An 18,344-nucleotide genomic window follows, 5' to 3' on the forward strand; every position below is an offset into this window, starting at 1 on the left:
TTTTCACCCGGGCTGGTGTGGTACAGTTATAGTGGTCTAGCTGCTAGAACAGACCTGTTTTTGAGTGGTGTAAACCACTCCTACAACTGGCTTTTTTTTGAGTGGTGTAAACCACTCCTACAACTGGCTTTTTTGTGCAAAAAAAATGAGCATGGTTGCTATGTTTACCCTGTTGTAATGACGTAATGAAATCACACCCGGGTGAACAGGGTGAACATAGCAACCATGCTCATTTTTTCTGCACAAACAAAGCCAGGTAATGAAATCACACCTGGGTGTGATTTCATTACGTCAGACATGATTTCATTACGTCAGACAGACCTTACACCACTCAGTTCACACGGGTGTGATTTTTTTTTAATCATCAAGTGGGATATCTGACTGTAAGCAGCAAAAGATAAGTGAATGACATTCAAATCTGTAATTGATACGCAACATTCTTTGACAAAATGTTAATGTTTTATTTGAAAAACATTTGGGTTCATGGAACAATGACATCTCTTTATTTGGAAATTATTTCAGTTTATGCACTTCTTTTTTCTTCTTCCACTTTCTTCTTATAATTTCCGTAACAGTTTGACATTCTCGGAATGTGTAACTCCATCAAAATATAAATAACTCTATACTGTAAAGTCTGTTTTCCAAAAAGAATTCTGTGTAGCATACAGCATAGCATCACTCTTCATTAATGAAACAAGACTGTTTCAGGTCGCTAGCCTGATCGGCTGGCTACCAGGGTGGCATTTCAGAATTTGTTTCATGACACAAACCTAATATAACAGTGGCAATGTATGGTCAACAGTTAAACATGCATGTTTACTGTACATAAGCAGGATGAACAGAACAGAGCTGGGTTACTGGTTTATAAAAGGAGTGTACTGTACAGTACTGTATATATCATCAATATGTATCTAGAAGCGTCCGTGAGGTCCCATGGAAGTTAATCAAAAGCACCAGTAATATGTATCCTATAACCAAGATCTTACTGAAGACTTTACAAGGCCACTGTTTTAGAAAACGGTTTCCTAACAAGATACTAACTGCACATTATCAAGCTATTCTGCACAGTACAGACACATAAAGTGATGCCGATCTCAAGTCTGGGACAGTTCCAATTGTCCAAATACCTACTTGGCAAACTTTACTTGTACATTTTCCCCATGTTGAATTGTGGATTGGGACCAGGAAACTAAGGAAGTCACAAATAAGGGTTTCAATTCTTCAGCAGTTCTGCTCCATTCAAAATGGCAAGACAGTGTCTTCTATAACTTAGGTGTGATGGAAAAAGTGTAACAATAGGTTTAAGTAAACAACATTCAGTTATTCACATTCTTGAATATGTAACAGTAACTTTACACACCATCGCAAGTTAATGAGAACAAAACAATAAATGTTCCCATTTCCAATTATTTCTACAAATATTTCTACCCACTAGACAATGCAGAGATGATGAGAGATATCTATAGTGCATTGCTTGTGATGTGACTCAATGTGATTTTCAGTTCAGTTCTGAGCCATATATTACCCAGAATGCCTTAGTTTACTTGTGATGTTAAGTCTATGGTGCAAGATAGGCAGGTTTTGCACATAAGGCTATTCAATAATGTTTCAGACAAGCGTGCCCAATACTGATAGCAGAGTTTAGATATGACTCAGATTCAACTGAATTTCACCTTTGTGCCGTCACGTTCTTCAATGAACAGCTTGCTTCAGACTAGAAAACAATGAGTAGAGACTATTACAATAACGGTAAAACAAGACAAGTTGACAGATGAGGAAAAGTCAAGACAAAAAAGGGAGAAGAGAAACAATGGCATGATGTGGAGGCACGGTGTGAGTTAAATAAAGAGAGCATTTACATCATAAAACTACAAATCCCATGAGATTGAAGTGCAGTCCTTTTCAACCCTGTTAGTTAGTTTAACATTGTAATCACAACCCAGGTCTCTCCTTTCTGCCTAAGTATCAAAAACAAAGGCAGGGACTGAAGAAAAAGGAGAAAGAGTGATCTCATGTGACACATGAGAGAGGGAGGGAGTAGCTGTGCTGGCATACAAGGTGAGGTTCCCCCCTTTTACCGGAAAACATGCCTAAAAGGTCCATCTGGGGCTGAAGATGGCGTAGCAGGTAATCATTTGTCTGCCACAGCCGCTGCCATGGGAGCACGCATCGTGCCACGGGATGTTGCTGCAAAGTCTTCGATTTCTGTGTTTAATCGCCTGATGACCCACTCCATCGCCTCACGACCCTGAGATAGACAGACAAGATAGGCGACTACTGTTACGCGATTGTTACGGTAGCTCTCGACCGCACCGACGTTGGCGGCGGTTGTTGGAAATCTGTTGAATGGGTGGGTACACTGTCGCGTCGGGTCGGAAGTTGTAGGGAACCGTCGAAAGCCGAGAAAGTAACCTCTGTCTTATACGGTCGGCTTTCGACCGTCGGGTAGCAGCAGGCTAGCCGAGAGGAGATACAGCTCTCTGGTTGGCTGCTAGTGACGCTTTAAAAAATGCGGTACATTTATTTTGTCTGAATACAGCACATATCCATGGTATAGATTACTACAGCTGCATGTGTGCTCAAAATGCTTACACAAAACATGGGACTGTGCACACACCCGTGGCTCGTCCCATTCAAACAACATCTGTCACATTTTCTCTGAAACTAAACTAAGCGTAGCCTATGCCGTATCTTTAACTTAAGCACCAACTCCTGCTTTTCTTTAAGGTGAAAAAGGTCTGTAAAATCACTGAAGGAACCGGCGCTCATTCTCCAACTATTTCATGGGACAATGGATTTAGATTCTTGTCTTTCTTTGATTTATTTTAATCCAGAATAGCCTCTCTTCGATCTTCCGAGTGGTAGCTTCCCGATAGACAAGGCACTGCTTGCTTCGGCGGTGTGACGTGACTGACGTCACTGAAATATTTTCCCTCTGTCCACTTCCATTATGAGTGCGATCTTTAGCTGTGTTTTTCTCAGAATTGAAACTCAGATTTAGGTGATTGAGGTGGACATCGATGTTAGGAGCTCAATAATAAATAATAAATAATAAATCTACTAATATTAGTTCTTCAGATGAAAGCGCTGGAACAGGAATGTCCGATTAATACTTTCGGTTCACCGGTGTGAATTTCGGGGTTGTTCAACATAAAACGTCCGGCTGCAATCCCCGGCAGTGGAGGGGTAGCACTGGGCTGGAGTCAATGGAGTTAACATTAAATATGATATGATACCAGTAGTTATCATTATCCGGCAGTGGAGGGGTAGCACTGGGCTGGAGTCAATGGAGTTAACATTAAATATGATATGATACCAGTAGTTATCATTATAATTTCTCAAATGATTCAATGATGTACATGTAGTTGTTGAAAAAGACATCAAGCCATAGACTATTTTACTAGCACCGTAGTAGCCGTCTGTCAGTGTCGGCTCTCAACAACTTTGTTTCACACCTTATAACCAACCCCCGACTTAATTTATGGACTATGTTGAGAATAGAGAATTAGGGTTAAGAAATGCAGTATCAAACAGCTACTACAGTAGTGATGCCACACATATTTCAGTGTACTGTATGTTGAGCATGCACATAATATGCACATATATGCTGTGACAAAATAAAAACTAGGACATTATCTGACTAACATTAGTCACTTGACTAATGTACTGTAGCAGTCAACAAAGTATTAATTCAAGTAGACTGCAGAGTGCAGCCTTTTCCCACATTTAGTTACACATAAAAAAGTAATTTGAATCTATAGTTTATGTGGATACTCAGTGTTAACTTTATCCTTCAAATCGATTTGGAAATGTGGCACTTTTTTTGACAAAACTTTTTTGACAGAGGGGGGAGATGTAAAGGTAGACTTACCTTGCAGGCATTAACAGAGATGGTCTTTGCCATGAGTCCTTCTAGGTAGCTACTTAGACTGATTCCTTTAACAGTGATCATAGCCTCCTGGGTCAGCACCGTCCTGAGATATGCAAACAAAACCAACCATTAGGGCTGCAACTATGTATGTTCTTGAACAATTATTTTATAAATTAGTTTTTTTCTGCAATGTTATATACCAACAAATCAATAAACCACTTAATGTCCTTGCAGACTGGACGCGTTTTTCGGAAAACCGGCGGAAAAATACTGCTAAAAATCCGAAAAACGCAGCAGTGTGCAGGGACCTTTAAGGATTATTTTACACTTCGCTGCACATTGGTGTCATGCAAATAGCAGAGCTTGTAGATAGGGAAATTTCAGTATTTTGTTTATTTTGAAATTTCAGTATTTTGTTGATTTGGAACATTTTACCTATAATAACATCCCCAAAATAGGGATTGATTATTAATCAATTGTTTTATGAAATTATACATTTATAAATCGATTAAATCCTTTACTTTGGTCTGTTGCACCCTTATACCTTACATCCACAATGATGAATCACACTCAAATCAACCAGTTTATGAAATTTGTACCAACATATGAGCAATTCCAGTGAATGGATATTTAAATACATTGTTATGTAATGATTGCCCTGGCCCGCAAGGACAGGCAGGCAGGACACAGGGGTGGGTTTTCAGGCAGCCAGTTATAATCCAGGGAGCGTTTGACATCCCTTGTGTCAACTGGACACTTAATAGCGAGCAACACCAACCTAAAGCAACTACCCAATTCATAACTAAACATAGTGTACATGTAGATGAAAAGGCACAAGTGGGGAAGGCACTGGTCTATGTCTTCACCACAGACACGTAACTTTATTTACGATCAATGGCTAATTGAAAGGAATCAAACAAATCACTTACTTTTCAGGGTCCTGCGGATGTGGCTTATATGTCAACTTCTCATCTACAGATACCACGTTAGTGAAGGAGATCTGAATGGACAAAGGAAAGTGTACATAAACCCTACAGTAATAAATAATGTGGTGCACGACAACAGTGTCAAACAGACTTTATTTTAGTCACATACTCAGAGACATAGAGGACAATCTTTGGCACAGCACAGGGCACACATCAACAATCCAAGCCAGTTAAACTTACATTTGTTGATTTCAGCTCAAAGGTCTTCTCTTTGGGGTCCACCACTGAATGTTCCTGGACATAAGTGCATGTTCTTGTTACACCAAAGATCTATAGGAAAGGAAGAGAAAAAACTTTTATCAAAGAACATCTTTATTTGTCCAAGGGAGGGGGGAAAAAAACACTAAAAAAGGTGGAGGGCAACACCAATGTTCCCCGTAACGCGTGTGCACTTTTGCATGAGTGAAGCTGTGTACCAAACAAACACACGCTTCGACTTTTGCATTGGTTATGGAAAGAGACTGAAAAGGATCAAGAAAGTGCTAGGGTTCCCCCCCCACAGGTTACTTTTCATCTGGTGTTTTGAAATCACAAATCACTTCACAGTTCAGGTAAACATTTAGAATAGGTCACGACTCCAGCCCATACATCAAATATGACCTTCTGTAAAGGTTATGAGTTCACACACAGCTGCCAGTCACAAAAATATCCAACAAGAGAGAACCCTGGTGAAAGTCTCATGCCATTTCTCTTCGTCAACTCTAAGGGCAATAATACTTAAACAATGTATTAAACCAACCCTTACCATTCAGAAAAACAATCTGTGACATTGTATAAGCCACAGAGCAAGACCTCTGAATAATATTAAGAATAGGAAATAATTAAAAGGAACAATGAATCCTCTTTGAGTAACAAAGTAATTCTAAAACTTTAATCTGATGCTGTGTACCTTCACTGTCATCTTGACACTAGATTATTCTTAGAAATTAGAGAATTATGTAGATGTATACCTATATTTCTTGCAGAATAACTTATTTTCCAAGACATCTACTTTCTGACACCTGATAGTCTGGTCAAACTGGTCAGGCTACTACTGGGCCTCACCCCCTGAACCCACCTCCTCACCCCTGCCAACTTTGACAGGCTGGAATGGCTTAGGGTTGACGACAGTCGACAACAGTACAGCATCTTGCAATGGGTCTGGTCCACAAGATTCGATACACCACCAAGATAGTAGATACCCATGTACCTAAATGTGTCTAAATACTTTTTAACCCTGTAACACCCGGATATATTTCTACTTGCAAAAAAGAGACCAAAAGTCCAGAGATTTTTAATTTGTGTGAATTTCAGCCTCTGTGGGGGGTATTTATATGCAATCATGACCAATGGCATTGCCATGAACATCAATGATGATGAAAAAAAGAACAGATTTATTTTTAATTAATTAATTAAAATATGTTGTATTATTGCAAGGTTGGGTGTTTTAATGTCAATGAAGTCCACACCCACAACACCATAGGGAGTTCAACAAACCATGTGCAACCCAGATTCGGCACAAAAGGACTAAATTAATTTCGCTCCTATGCCACAAAAATGTGGAATGCCCTACCAACTGTCATTAAGACCTGTGAATCCCTTGACTCCTTCAAAACCGCTCTCAAAGGGCACCTACGGACGGCTGCAATTCGAAACTGGACCCCATACAATCTGAATCCCCCACCCACCCCTTTTTCCCCTCACTGTATGCGTTTCTTCCCCCTTTTTACCTCCTTTATGATGATTTCCTGTTTTTGGCTATATAGAAGTATATATTTGTACGTCTCTAAATGTTATGATGAATTGAAAACGGTGGACCCTCTTGTAAACAAGTGTAATGCTTTATGGTGTCGTCCACTCACAGTTAACAGTTTTTGTATTGAGTTGTGCTTGAAATGTACTGTAATTCTGCAAACTGTTAATAAATACTTCAATCAATCAATCAATAGAAGGTTAACAACAGGTGCGGTCGAATGGGGAGAAGACACCCGCATTGTCCGCACACTGTCTTCGCTACTGTGTGCACTGTGCAGGTATCTTCTTCTGACACCGAGCTACTAAAACATGTGTTATTGATGGGACTTTGATCTTTTGTGTTTCAGTATCCCACACAAACACGAGTGAGTGAATTAATGCTTATTTAAAACCTTTTCAAATAAGCATCTGTCTGTGCTTTGCAACCTTTTTTTGTGTGTAATATTAAGAGCAAAACTTCCATAATTTCCCATAACTTTCCAGATCTAAGATATCACCAATCCCATACTTTTGCAGGCCGGCAGAAGCACCATGTCTGTAGATTCTGCATTCTGTAGATTTTGGAATTCTAAATGGATAATTTCTAAATCAACTTACAGATTTGGCCATGGAGGGCAGCCCCCACTCTGTGCTGAGCAGTCTAGTACTGTGTAACCGCCCGGCTGTGTCCACCCCTCTGTCCAGAACGTCCACACCAAACACGCCGGGGTTCATGGGGTTTGGGTACTTCTGCATCGCTGCCTTGGTCACCGTCTCCCAGGGGTGGCTGTTGCCAAGAAAATTAACATAATAAAATATAATGGTGTACGCTGTTGATAAGAGTGTAATAGCTAAATGTAACATGACATTTTGTTACCGGCTTCCAACAAGCTAAAGAGATAAAAGGAACAACAAAGTCAACAACAGGGATATTTTGGAAATGGTATACTTATCTCAAATGATCCAATCCAATCAGACACAAAATAACACAACACACATCACATGCCCATGATGTAGTGCGTCTTGCTCAAGGACACTGACAAGGACAGGCACTGTGTCAAGGGAATTAAACCTGTGACCTTGCAAAGGACAGCCTCTCTAACAAAACCTGGCACTGCTTGCCAAATGTAGCAGCATGTGCGTACACTGCGATGAGATGATGACAGAATGCCCTGTATAGTTGCGTCACTTGCGTGTGTGTACTGTACACATCGAGTTCAGCAATCAAGATAGCCAACTTCAAACTGGCTCATGTCAAACCCTCGCTCCTACATAATAATTTACACAAGGTTTTAAACTTTTAGGGCTTCCAAAAACATGCACACACAATGTTAAAACATAAAAGCAATTAAGAACTAGATCAGACAGTATCACAAGCTATTATTATAGACTAAAGCTGGTAAAAAAAAACCATTGGCATTGCATTGACTCTGATCCAGCCTTAAAAAATTGCATTATGTTGAAAAACTAAATTAGATTTTTATCAGGGTTACATAACAGTGGTCTATTGACAAACATTAATGACCAGCACGACCATGAAACAGGATCAGTGTAATTCCAATGTCTGGAGCCCGAGTGGATGGTATGTTCAAAATGTTATGTAAGCAACTGTTCACACAGTCACACACACAGAAGCAGTACACGAATTGTCCTGCTCCTCCTGTCATTCAGAACATTACTAGCCTTAGATCAAGACTATCATATAGACAGACGTATTTGATCGATTTTGACATTTCGATTAAATACATCTATGATAGTCTTCTTGACTCTTGGCCCAATTCTAGAACATTACTAAAATACACGTCAATAATGTGACTTACTGTCTGGCAGAAAAGTACTACAATTTGACTGGAATGACTTGGCTCGGTATAAATAAAGCCTAACGTATAACGTTATCGTTATGTTAATTCATAGCCGCTTTTACGTACCGTTAAGTCCGCAGTTTCAACTGCTCTCGCTATTTGCACAACAAAGGCCATCCTGTGTACCCTAAGTTCCCATTAGTGTATTGAATGTTCTGGAAATCGAATGCCTGCTACAATAGTACATAAGCTCGAGAGTGTACTGTACTGTTTCAGTAAACAGTGAGCCTAGTACCGCTATTATATTACATTATCTAACCACTAGGCTACGGAAGAGAGCTAACTGCTAGCGACGACTCCGAGCTGGCTAAGCAGTTAGTTTATAGCGGTAAAAAACACAGTAAACACACACACACACGCGCACATAACTGAACTGCTTCAAACTGTGATGGCTTTTTTTTTACATCAACATAATAAGACATGTTCTTATGTAAAAAAAGTTGTGTTAGATGTTAAATTACGTACTTGAATGTGTGTTCTGACGACCAGATCTTCATTGTGAACGGCCTTTCTGTCAGAGCTCGGGAGCCCGGCGAGGCAGGGTGACTGATGGCAGCGTGACCGCAGCTTGGAAGGAATAGAAGGAAGGTTAGCTAGCTTGTTTCTGGTTCGTTCACCCTATGCGTTCACCCTTCTTCTTTCTGCGAACGCTTCTCCATTCAACTGCAGGGGGCGCTGTTCCGTATGGATTTAGCTTCCTGGCTGCACAACTTTAGCTTGTGAAATGAATATCAGTAGCTGTCAAAAATTAACGGAGTAAGTTAAGTAACAGTAACAGCATGCACCCAAGCTGAAAGTGCATGGCATATTTCCAAACTAAATTAAAAATGCCTTTAATAATTTAGGCTAGTCTTAATCAGTAAAGTTGAGTTGAGGGCATGTGGAGGTGGAATTTTGTTATGATCAATCAATCAATTAGTAAAATAAACTGATTATGAAAACTAAAAATGGGGGCGTGTGAGTCGTGAGAGCTGTCAGCTAATATGGGGGCGGGACATATTATAAATAATACTGTCAATCTTGATCTAGACGTGTTCTTATTGGCTGGGACTTGCCCCGGCGCAGCAGAGGAAAGGGAACACAGTCGAGTCATTTGACGTCACCGCGCACTCGCATATCCGACCTGTCCTTGAAGCTACAACAGTCAAGATGGTTGCATACTGGAGACAAGCCGGCCTCAGGTGAAATTTATATATATTTATTATACTTAGCTATGTCTATCTTCAATTACATATTGATAATAAAATATCCGACTTCAATCACTGATCTTTTCAAATGTGTACCTATTTTTGGGAGATTCTAGGCAAAGCTGTTTACATATTAGGAACCTTGCTAGCGATCGTTAGCTTTCCAGCCCGTGCTCGCGTGCGTGCATACTGGGCATAAATTACACGATTTGATCATATGCATGCATACAACAATACAAGGGTTCATGTCATCTTTGACTCCGTACGTTGCAGCGTGTTTGTTTGATAGTTGATTCATCGTGTTGTTCTTGTCTTGTCCTCCTCAGCTACATTCGCTTCTCTTCCATCTGCGCCAGTGCGGTGCGCGGAGCCATGAAGCCAGCGGTCAAAGCCGAAGCCATGAAGGCCGCAGAGTCGACCGTGAAAGTGGGCAAAACTGTCGCCAAGCCTGCCGCATGTAAGTGTAGTAGTAGTAGTAGTAGTAGTAGCAGGCTTATTTTATGATACATTGACATTTACATCACATCTCCTGACTCGAGTGTCTTAATCCATTCTCTGTACTAACTCCAGTGCCCCAGGCTCACTACCACTGAATATGGCAGTGGTTCCCGAAGTGGGGTCCGGGGAATCGGGGACCCCCAGTGGTCCTTGAGGGAGTTCCAGGGGGTCCAGCTAAATGATAGTTTGTAACCAAATGGACCCTTATAGGTCTGTAACTCTTAGAGTGTGGGGTTCATTTGGTTACACTCTTATAGTTAAATTCACATTGATTATACAATATAAATTGGGGGTCCCAGAGATAGAAATGCCATTAAATGGGACTCTGTAGCCTAATGCATGTCAAACTGGGGGTCCTTGAAATTTGGGTTGAGAATCACTGCTAGAGCTGTAAAAACTTCTCTTATGGGGGTCCCTGGCATATCTTTTTCAAATGGGGGTTCTGCAGGCTAATTAGTATCTGTTTGGGCCTGGGTCCTTGACATGGAAAAAAATGTGGGAACCACTGGCCTACAGTATGTTAGCTGGCATAAACTGACCAGCCTGTTGTATTAATACGGTATGTCAATTTGTCTGAATTTTATGGTAATGTGTCTGAATTTTTTTACTAAAACTATAATAACTAATGTCACTGAAATAATCATACATTTAGTTAAGAAGCCCTGAAGGACGCAGAGTCGACCGTGAACCGCATGTAAGTGAAGTAGTAGTAGTAGTAGTGGTAGTATTAGGCTTGAGTGGTGCAACCACTCCTATAGACAGCTCTGTGTGTGTGTGTGTGTGTGTGTGTGTGGCTGGGTGGGTCTGAGCACAAATATATATATAGCGTTTGTTCACCACCAGGTGTCACTGTTGCACAGCCTAACACTGGCCAGAGGGGGGCCAGTACAGTACCACTCACTTCAGACGGGTCTGATTTTATTATGATACATTTACATGATCATGTCTCCTGACTCGTTGAGTGTCCTAACCATTCTGTACTAACCCCATTGCCCCAGGCTCACTACTACTGAATATAGCAGTAAGTATAGTGGGGTCTGGGGACCCCCAGGGGTCCTTGAGGGAGTTCCAGGGGGTCCCCAGCTAAATTATAGTTTGGAATCATACATTTAAATTAGGCTTTCTTCTTGAAACTAAATAAATTCAGCATCAATTCGTTTCTAGATTTTACAGCCAGGACATTATTGTACAACATATAAAACAACTCCACGCTCTCGATTCAACCTCTCAGTTCAGTGCACAGAGATGGGATAATGGGAAGATGCAAAGATCACAGCATATTTTGTTGCTTTGTAAAATCTGTTGCTCACATGGTCGTGATGTCAAGTGTGCGTCTGTAGTGACGTGTCATTGCCAGCTCAGCTTCAATTTGTAGCTTTTGCAGAGCTACAAATGTCGGATGCATCTTTGTATCTTCATGTCACTGGCTTCCGTTGACAATGAATGGTAGACTGTATCTTTGCATCTGCCCTTGTGAACACAGCATGGTTGGCACCAATGGCATTAGACATGTTGCATTGTTTTTAGTGGATGTTGTAATGTACATGCCAAATTACATGTTAATTGGTCTCCAATTACTATACAAAAAAGCTATATGCACACCAAAGTCCTTGTGGCGCTGCCGGCACACAGGAGAAAACTGTAGAGGAAATCTTGAAAAAACAAGAAGGTGGCCGCACACGCCAATAGCCAGAGTGCCAATATTTTATTAGGACAGCAGGTAAGACAAAAATGAATCCAACGTTTCGGCGGTTAAGCCTTCATCAGGGAATTGGTCTCCAATTAACATGTTTGCTTTTGGCTTACCCTGGACGCATTGATATGATAGTTTAATTTCTCCTTCATCAGATAAGATGTGGGACACCCAGCTAAAGTCACTGCATTTTAGTTGGTATTTTAGTGTTAAAGCTTGGCCCTGAGTCTTTATTTCAATCCTATGTTTATCCGGCCAGGCCGCATTACTCAAGGGTTCAGATTGGCTAAGTTCAAGAAGTTCTTACATGGCCACATTGTGGCCAGCTTAGCTGACACTCAGGTTAATGTAATCAAGTTTAAATCACCCAACTACCGCCAATGTAGAAAACGCAGTATGAATCTGTACTGAGTGAGAATACTGTCAAATGATGTTTTCTCACCCTCTGTTCAGGATCTGAGACCATGGTGTACATAAGTCTTTTCAGTGGAATGAGGACCCCGGACCCCGCAACGCCAATGTGGTCACCTTAAAGACTCGATGACATCAAAAAGAGCTGTTGGGAGTCGGGACTGGAGATCTTAATCCAATACAAATTAAAAAAAATATTTCCCTTTATTTGTAATTAATAAATGTATTAAAAGATGAAAATTGGAACCGTTTTCTGGTTGTCTCCACCAGGCCGAAGGCATGGGGAGAGAGTATGTTTTGCACTCCGTCCGTGTGTGTGTCCGTCCTTCCGTCCGTCTGTGTACAGCTAATCTCTGGCACCGTTAACCCGGTCGATGCCAAACTTTGCACACACACTCCCTGGATGCCACGATGAACCTCTGCCCCACATTTTCCATAACGGCCTGTTAAAGCGCCACCATGAGGCAGCTTTTCACATTTTCTACCTAAAACTGCACCGATCTGCGTGAAACGTTGCATGCACACTACCTAGAAGCCAAGGACAAATCTTTGACCTGCATTTTCCGCATCTGCCTTTTATAGCGCCACCAGGAGGCCGACTTTTGTAAAACACTTTTTGATATTACTCCTCCAGATTCTCCACAAATCGTTACACAGTATCTCTATGGTCATGTGCTCAAGTCGGATCTGTCCGATATTTCATATTCCATCCTAATTGGCTATAATTGGCTTTCACAGTTTGCAAGATTCCCCCGTTTTGAACAAACAAAAGCCTCAAATCATGAACGCAGCATGCAATTTACGTGAAATCTTTCACACATTTTATTACTAGGCTGAGGAACCCTTTTCACATTGGCCTGTTATAGCGCCACCAACAGGTTGATTTTTGCAAAACACATTTTTGGAACAAATGCCTCAAATCATCCAATTGCCATTAAAGGTGTATGAAGAAATGGCACCCTTTTCACATTGGCCTATTATAGTGCCACCAGGCACTCTGCATTTCCTCAACAAAATGAAGAAAATTGTTGCAAAAAACTAACATGTTTATATTACTCCTAAACATTTTGCCAAACATCTCACACAGTCCTATCCTCCTGGTGGAGACCTGTGCCCAGAAGGGCACTTTTTCTAGTTTAATTTGTTTGTTGAATGCATTAAGACATTTCAAAGCTTTATAGATCATTAAATCATTTTATTTTGGTATGAATTAAACAATGTTGTAGGATACATCAGCAACAGAAAATGGTATTTACATGACGACAATGTGAATAGGTCCTTGAAAATGTTTCTGGAAGTAATCGGAATACGATGGCAGATGGGCTTTAATTGTTTTTGTAAACCTGAATCAAAAACTTAATTAGAAACGCATGCATTTTTAAAGAGGCAACTGTATTGCCTCAACATGGATAACTATAGGTAGTTGATTCTTGAAGCCACAATTACTGTAACTTACTGGGTGCACAAACTAAAAGTGGAATTTTGACAAGGGGATGAAGTCAGCCAAATTGAGTGATATACCGGTAATCAACTTAATCAGGGATTTTTGGTAATACTGCACACATTTTGCCTTTAAAGTAAAATGGAGTGAATCCTTTGCTATTAATCCTATTGCTTTAGGTTTTTAAAATGCAACCCTTTCAACTGATATGAATTGCACTGCGTACCTGAGGAAACATGGCTTCAAGAGTCCCTAACCTGGTCCTGTCCAAATGTATAACTTCACTTCTCATTTGGGGAACCTAAAGCTATGTAAAACAGCTCATCCCCTAGCTGTCTTTCTTCTCTCTGGTCATCTTGATCATGGTCTCTGGTGATCGATAGAGGAAGATTACTTTCTCGCACATCGTCTCCTCCAGTTCCATCTCCCCCATCTCTCGTACCACAAAGATGTCTGTGCAGAGCTTCAGGACACGGTCCACGCACGGCAGCTCCTCGAACATGATGGACCTGGAGATCCCATTGAAGAATTCCCTGATGAACTTCCCTATAACCAGCACCACGGACATGTACAGGCCTACAATACTGTTGTAGGGGAGATAGATCAGATACAAGAAAAGGTCAAAAAACATCTCGCTCCGAAATAATATTTACAATAGCAAGAATCAACGGAATTGGCGAAATGTGGAAAAGCTAATTCCTAATGGTATAAAATGTAAATATAAGAGTTGCCATGATGTGTTGCTTACCCATGTCCAGCCAGGAAGCCCAAACTAGGAGGACTGACTTTATTATTGAGAAACACTATGTCTATATTGTGGCAGCTGTTCTTGGTGAGAGAACACTCCTCCACCACCCACCACTGGTTTCCATCATCCTGTGTGACCCCATTGGCCGGCTGAAGTCTGATTGACATGGGCCTGAAGAACGCAAATGCCTGGATGTCTTCAGGGCGGTCTGAATGTTCTGAGGGGAAGACATTGAACTAAATTTATACTTTGTGATATTGATTTATTTGTGTAACAAGATTACTTTACAGACCATAAACAAGCATGTAAAAATGTTCCAACCAAGTAAGAGAATTAATTAATTTGGTAAAGGGTGACTGACCGACTGACATTCTTTTGGCCATTTTGGCTTCAGGTCCTTTGGCTCCCTTGATGAACTTTGGCAACAGATTATGGAGGATCCTGCAGGACAGAATGAAAGAGTGCAAGACCATAAACCTTTTCCCACACTGCTTGAAACTTATGAGGGTTGCAGTATCAGTCTCTTTATTCAAAATATTTTAATGAGTGAATAGCATGCTCACTGTTGCATTAAATTAGTTATTTTAGGCATAGAGGTTAGGTGTAAAAGTGAAAAAGGATGGGACTCTGAGCGACTACATATATTGTTGCCGTGGTTAATGAAAACGCATATCCAGTTTTTGTACTGATTGTTACTCACACAGGGCTGCTGCTGGTCCCTTTGAGCATGTTAACCAAGCTGTCCCTCAAAACGTCATCATTGTATTCCACTGTGTTTTCTCCTGACGTCTCAGCATGCATTGGATTGTTGGTTGCATCCCTTGGGGGTATATGAATATAATTCATTACATTTCATAGTAAGTAGTAGTAACAATACAAAACAAGACCAGGTCAAAACCTAGAAATGTATGGCTGAACCACAATGGACAACATTATTATTATGCATGCACATTCCGAGAGGGAGGTGCTAGTTGTGGCAAGAAAAATAAAAAAATGAAATAACGATGGAGGAACATTATGGTGAAGATATAGATTATGAGGTGAACAAACAGATTGTCTTTACAAAAAGAGTATTAGAATTGTGCAGGAGTGGTAAGAAACCCAAGTGGGTTTTGTGAAGACTTCCACTAAAGACACACAAACAAATAAACACAAAGCAGGAGTGGGAGTTGGCCGGGCCAACACACATCCACTGTTACAGTTGGAGGCCATCGATATTGTCCTTTTCTTTTTGCTGAGGTTTGCGTGATCTGCGCAAAAGGACAGTTAACACATTTTGGGCGGGAACCCCTTTTGGTGTTTTAAACATTATGTTATAATTTAGCTATTGAAAAATAGCAGATCTACAAGCTCATAGCGCGCCACCGAGTGGCGCGCTACGAGCTTGTAGGTCTGCTATTTTTGAAAAATCGTGAAAATATTTATTTCAGAAAAATGTAGAAGAATTAGAGGATTTAGAAGGATTTTTTAACATTTTGAGGTCAGGCCTAAATGGGTCAAATGATAAGGGACAATATCGGTGGCACCCAACTGTACATCCAGGACACGGGAGGTGGCATTAAAGGAGGGGAACTGCCATGCTGGCAATGGACCCTGCTGAGCTGCCTGCGAACTGGGCTCGGATTCAAAACATTCATGAGGAAGTGGGGCCTGGCGGACGGAGCAGCATGTGAGTGTGGGGAGCAGGAGTACGCTACGGAGCTGGACATCTGATGATGAACAACACACATACAGTACACACACACCTGAGTAGTACCCATCGCAGGGTGATGTCAATGTGAGAGGAGTTTTTAAGCTCTTGGGTCATAGCTTCTCGGCTGGCAGGGCTGATGCTCCACAGAAAACTTGCATCGCTCTTTATCCTAGCAACTAGAAGGTCCTCCGCATCATAGTTCATAATGAACTCCACGGCAGACTGGAGGGGAATGGATAGTTAGATGAATGTATGGATAGAAATACTTACTCAAAGACTTACTAAAATTAACAAAACAGAACATTTTCATCATTGTAGTTACAGTATATCTCTATCAAAAGCAATTACTGACATCACCCCATGACTGACATCCTGAGGGAAATACAACTTTAATGACAAATGACCAAGAACAATACATTTGATCCAGTTATCAAATTAAGATTTTGATAGTTACTGGGTGGGTAGCATAGGTATTGATGAGTTTGTTGTAGCCAGCCTTTGTGTATGGAATCAAATTCTGCCCCTGAGCAGTCATGGTGAATAGAGGCTGTGGAGACACACATGCACGCACGCACACGCGCGCACACGCACACACGTGCACACACACACACACACACACACACACACACACACACACACACACACACACACACACACACACACACACACACACACACACACAGCAATTATTTACAAATACCAATAATACTTGTACCAATAATACTCTCATTGCCACACTGTAAACGTGACACCAAATTCTAAATCTCCTGACCGCATATCCTGCAATGCTGAGCTCAATGGAGACATCTAATGGCTGATTGTTCACCCCAGCCGCCTTGTTGATCAGTGACATGAAGAGTAGGGGAAACCAGATGATGCCGATGAGGGCGAAGATGATGAACCCTCCCATACCATACTTCACCACTTTCTTCTTCTTCGTTCCTGGAGGGTGGGGGTATTTCTAAGGGGAAAATAAGGCCAAACTTTGAATAGCTGCGATATAAATAACATTAAAACTATGTCCATCTTCAACCGCTTATCCGTAGTCGGGTCGCAGGGGCAACAGCTCCACCAGAGAGCTCCATACTTCCCTCTCCAGAGCAACATTAGTGACTTCCTCCTGGGGGATCCCGAGACGTTCCAAGGCCAGTGAGTCGATGTGTTTCCTCCAACTGCGCCTTGGTCTGCCCCGGGGTCTCCTCCCAGTGGGACGTGCCTCGAGGACCTCCCTAGGGAGGCATGCCGAGAGGCATCCTAACCAGATGCCCAAACCACCTAAGCTGGCTCCTTTCCAGGAAAAGAAGCTATATATATATATAGTATATATATATTATATTATATAGAAACTATATTATTAATGTAGTTGATAAATTAGGTATTACAACCAAGTGAAATTATTCAGAAGCAAAAGTTGTGATTACTGTTAGTGTGCTTGCTTTGACACTGTTTGCAAGTTATACTATTACCAGTTATTGTTTTAGAATAAATTGCTTACGTTCTCAGACTCCCTCCAACACTTCAGAATGAATATATTGGCATAGATATCTTCTATACAGATCCAACTGGACAGAGACAGTGTGGTGTCCGTCCAAACCCAGTCCATCACTGCCCTCAGCTCTGTCAGGAAGGGCACCAAGCGGAACCTGAGGGATAACATAGAGGAGAGGAAAGGAGAGAAAGAAGAGACGAGCAAAGTGACAAAAATAAAATATATAGTTTGCAATCGACAAAACAACACAGTAAACGCATTATTTTAGAAATGTGTTGAGTATGTGGGGAAAACATGCTTTATAGAATGTGGCCATTATACTTACATAGTAAAATAACCATCATTAAATATTTTGGAGAAATATGAGCATACTATGCCTTTCAACAATAGAAGCTGTATATTTCCTTAACCGTAAGGTTAGACATTTATTTAGGGAATAATTGCCAACACGAGAAAAGTCACAAACTGACCGTACCCTTGGAAGAGGAAGAGGTTCATGTAGTTAAAGTTCTTAGTGAGGAAGTTTCCCAGCACACATTTGGGGTAGCCACTTTTGATTTGATAAGCAGACAGGCCAAAGTAGATACACTTGACAAAGTACCAAATCTGGGCTATATGGTTGTTATTGAACCTCCTGAAGAAAGATAAACAAAGACATTGTTAGAGAGGATTTAATCAGTCAGTAATGCAATCATTAAATTGTTAAGCCTAGTACACATCACATGATGAAATCGTTGCAAAAAGTTGCAGAG

At 41.0% G+C, this 18,344-nt stretch overlaps 2 protein-coding genes across 2 annotated transcripts in view; both read right to left on the reverse strand.

Annotated features, from left to right (window-relative positions):
• Nucleotides 1–437: 437 nt before the first annotated feature.
• On the reverse strand, nucleotides 438–9,109 carry LOC306915215 (PRELI domain containing protein 3B-like). The gene is made up of 6 exons (XM_079492493.1): nucleotides 8,898–9,109; nucleotides 7,189–7,357; nucleotides 5,038–5,127; nucleotides 4,801–4,871; nucleotides 3,872–3,974; nucleotides 438–2,248 (listed from the first exon to the last, which is right to left on the reverse strand). Exons 1-6 carry the CDS (start codon nucleotides 8,927–8,929, stop codon nucleotides 2,132–2,134), a joined length of 582 nt encoding a protein of 193 aa, XP_079348619.1. The 5' UTR covers nucleotides 8,930–9,109; the 3' UTR covers nucleotides 438–2,131.
• A 3,154-nt stretch (nucleotides 9,110–12,263) lies between these two features.
• The window catches only part of LOC306933172 (piezo-type mechanosensitive ion channel component 2), a gene marked incomplete at its 5' end in the record, with an annotated part of 59,285 nt that continues 53,204 nt past the window's right edge, over nucleotides 12,264–18,344 (reverse strand). The window contains 9 exons of the mRNA XM_079515266.1: nucleotides 12,264–14,246; nucleotides 14,411–14,627; nucleotides 14,772–14,851; nucleotides 15,111–15,230; nucleotides 16,156–16,325; nucleotides 16,558–16,650; nucleotides 16,876–17,064; nucleotides 17,599–17,746; nucleotides 18,068–18,226. Coding sequence (XP_079371392.1) covers nucleotides 13,991–14,246; nucleotides 14,411–14,627; nucleotides 14,772–14,851; nucleotides 15,111–15,230; nucleotides 16,156–16,325; nucleotides 16,558–16,650; nucleotides 16,876–17,064; nucleotides 17,599–17,746; nucleotides 18,068–18,226 — 1,432 coding nt within the window. The 3' untranslated portion in view covers nucleotides 12,264–13,990. The remainder of the gene's footprint in view (nucleotides 14,247–14,410; nucleotides 14,628–14,771; nucleotides 14,852–15,110; nucleotides 15,231–16,155; nucleotides 16,326–16,557; nucleotides 16,651–16,875; nucleotides 17,065–17,598; nucleotides 17,747–18,067; nucleotides 18,227–18,344) is intronic.

This window comes from Electrona antarctica, assembly GCF_951216825.1.
Source record: "Electrona antarctica genome assembly, chromosome: 2".
NCBI classification, from domain to species: Eukaryota; Metazoa; Chordata; class Actinopteri; order Myctophiformes; family Myctophidae; genus Electrona; species Electrona antarctica.

Coding starts and splice junctions, on each gene's coding strand:
- LOC306915215 (XM_079492493.1), bottom strand. CDS start 8,929: ATGAAGATCTGGTCGTCAGAACACACATTCAA. Junction 3,975..4,800: donor CATCCGCAGGACCCTGAAAA/GTAAGTGATTTG, acceptor TGCATATCTCAG/GACGGTGCTGACCCAGGAGG. Junction 2,249..3,871: donor TCTCTGTTAATGCCTGCAAG/GTAAGTCTACCT, acceptor TGTCTATCTCAG/GGTCGTGAGGCGATGGAGTG.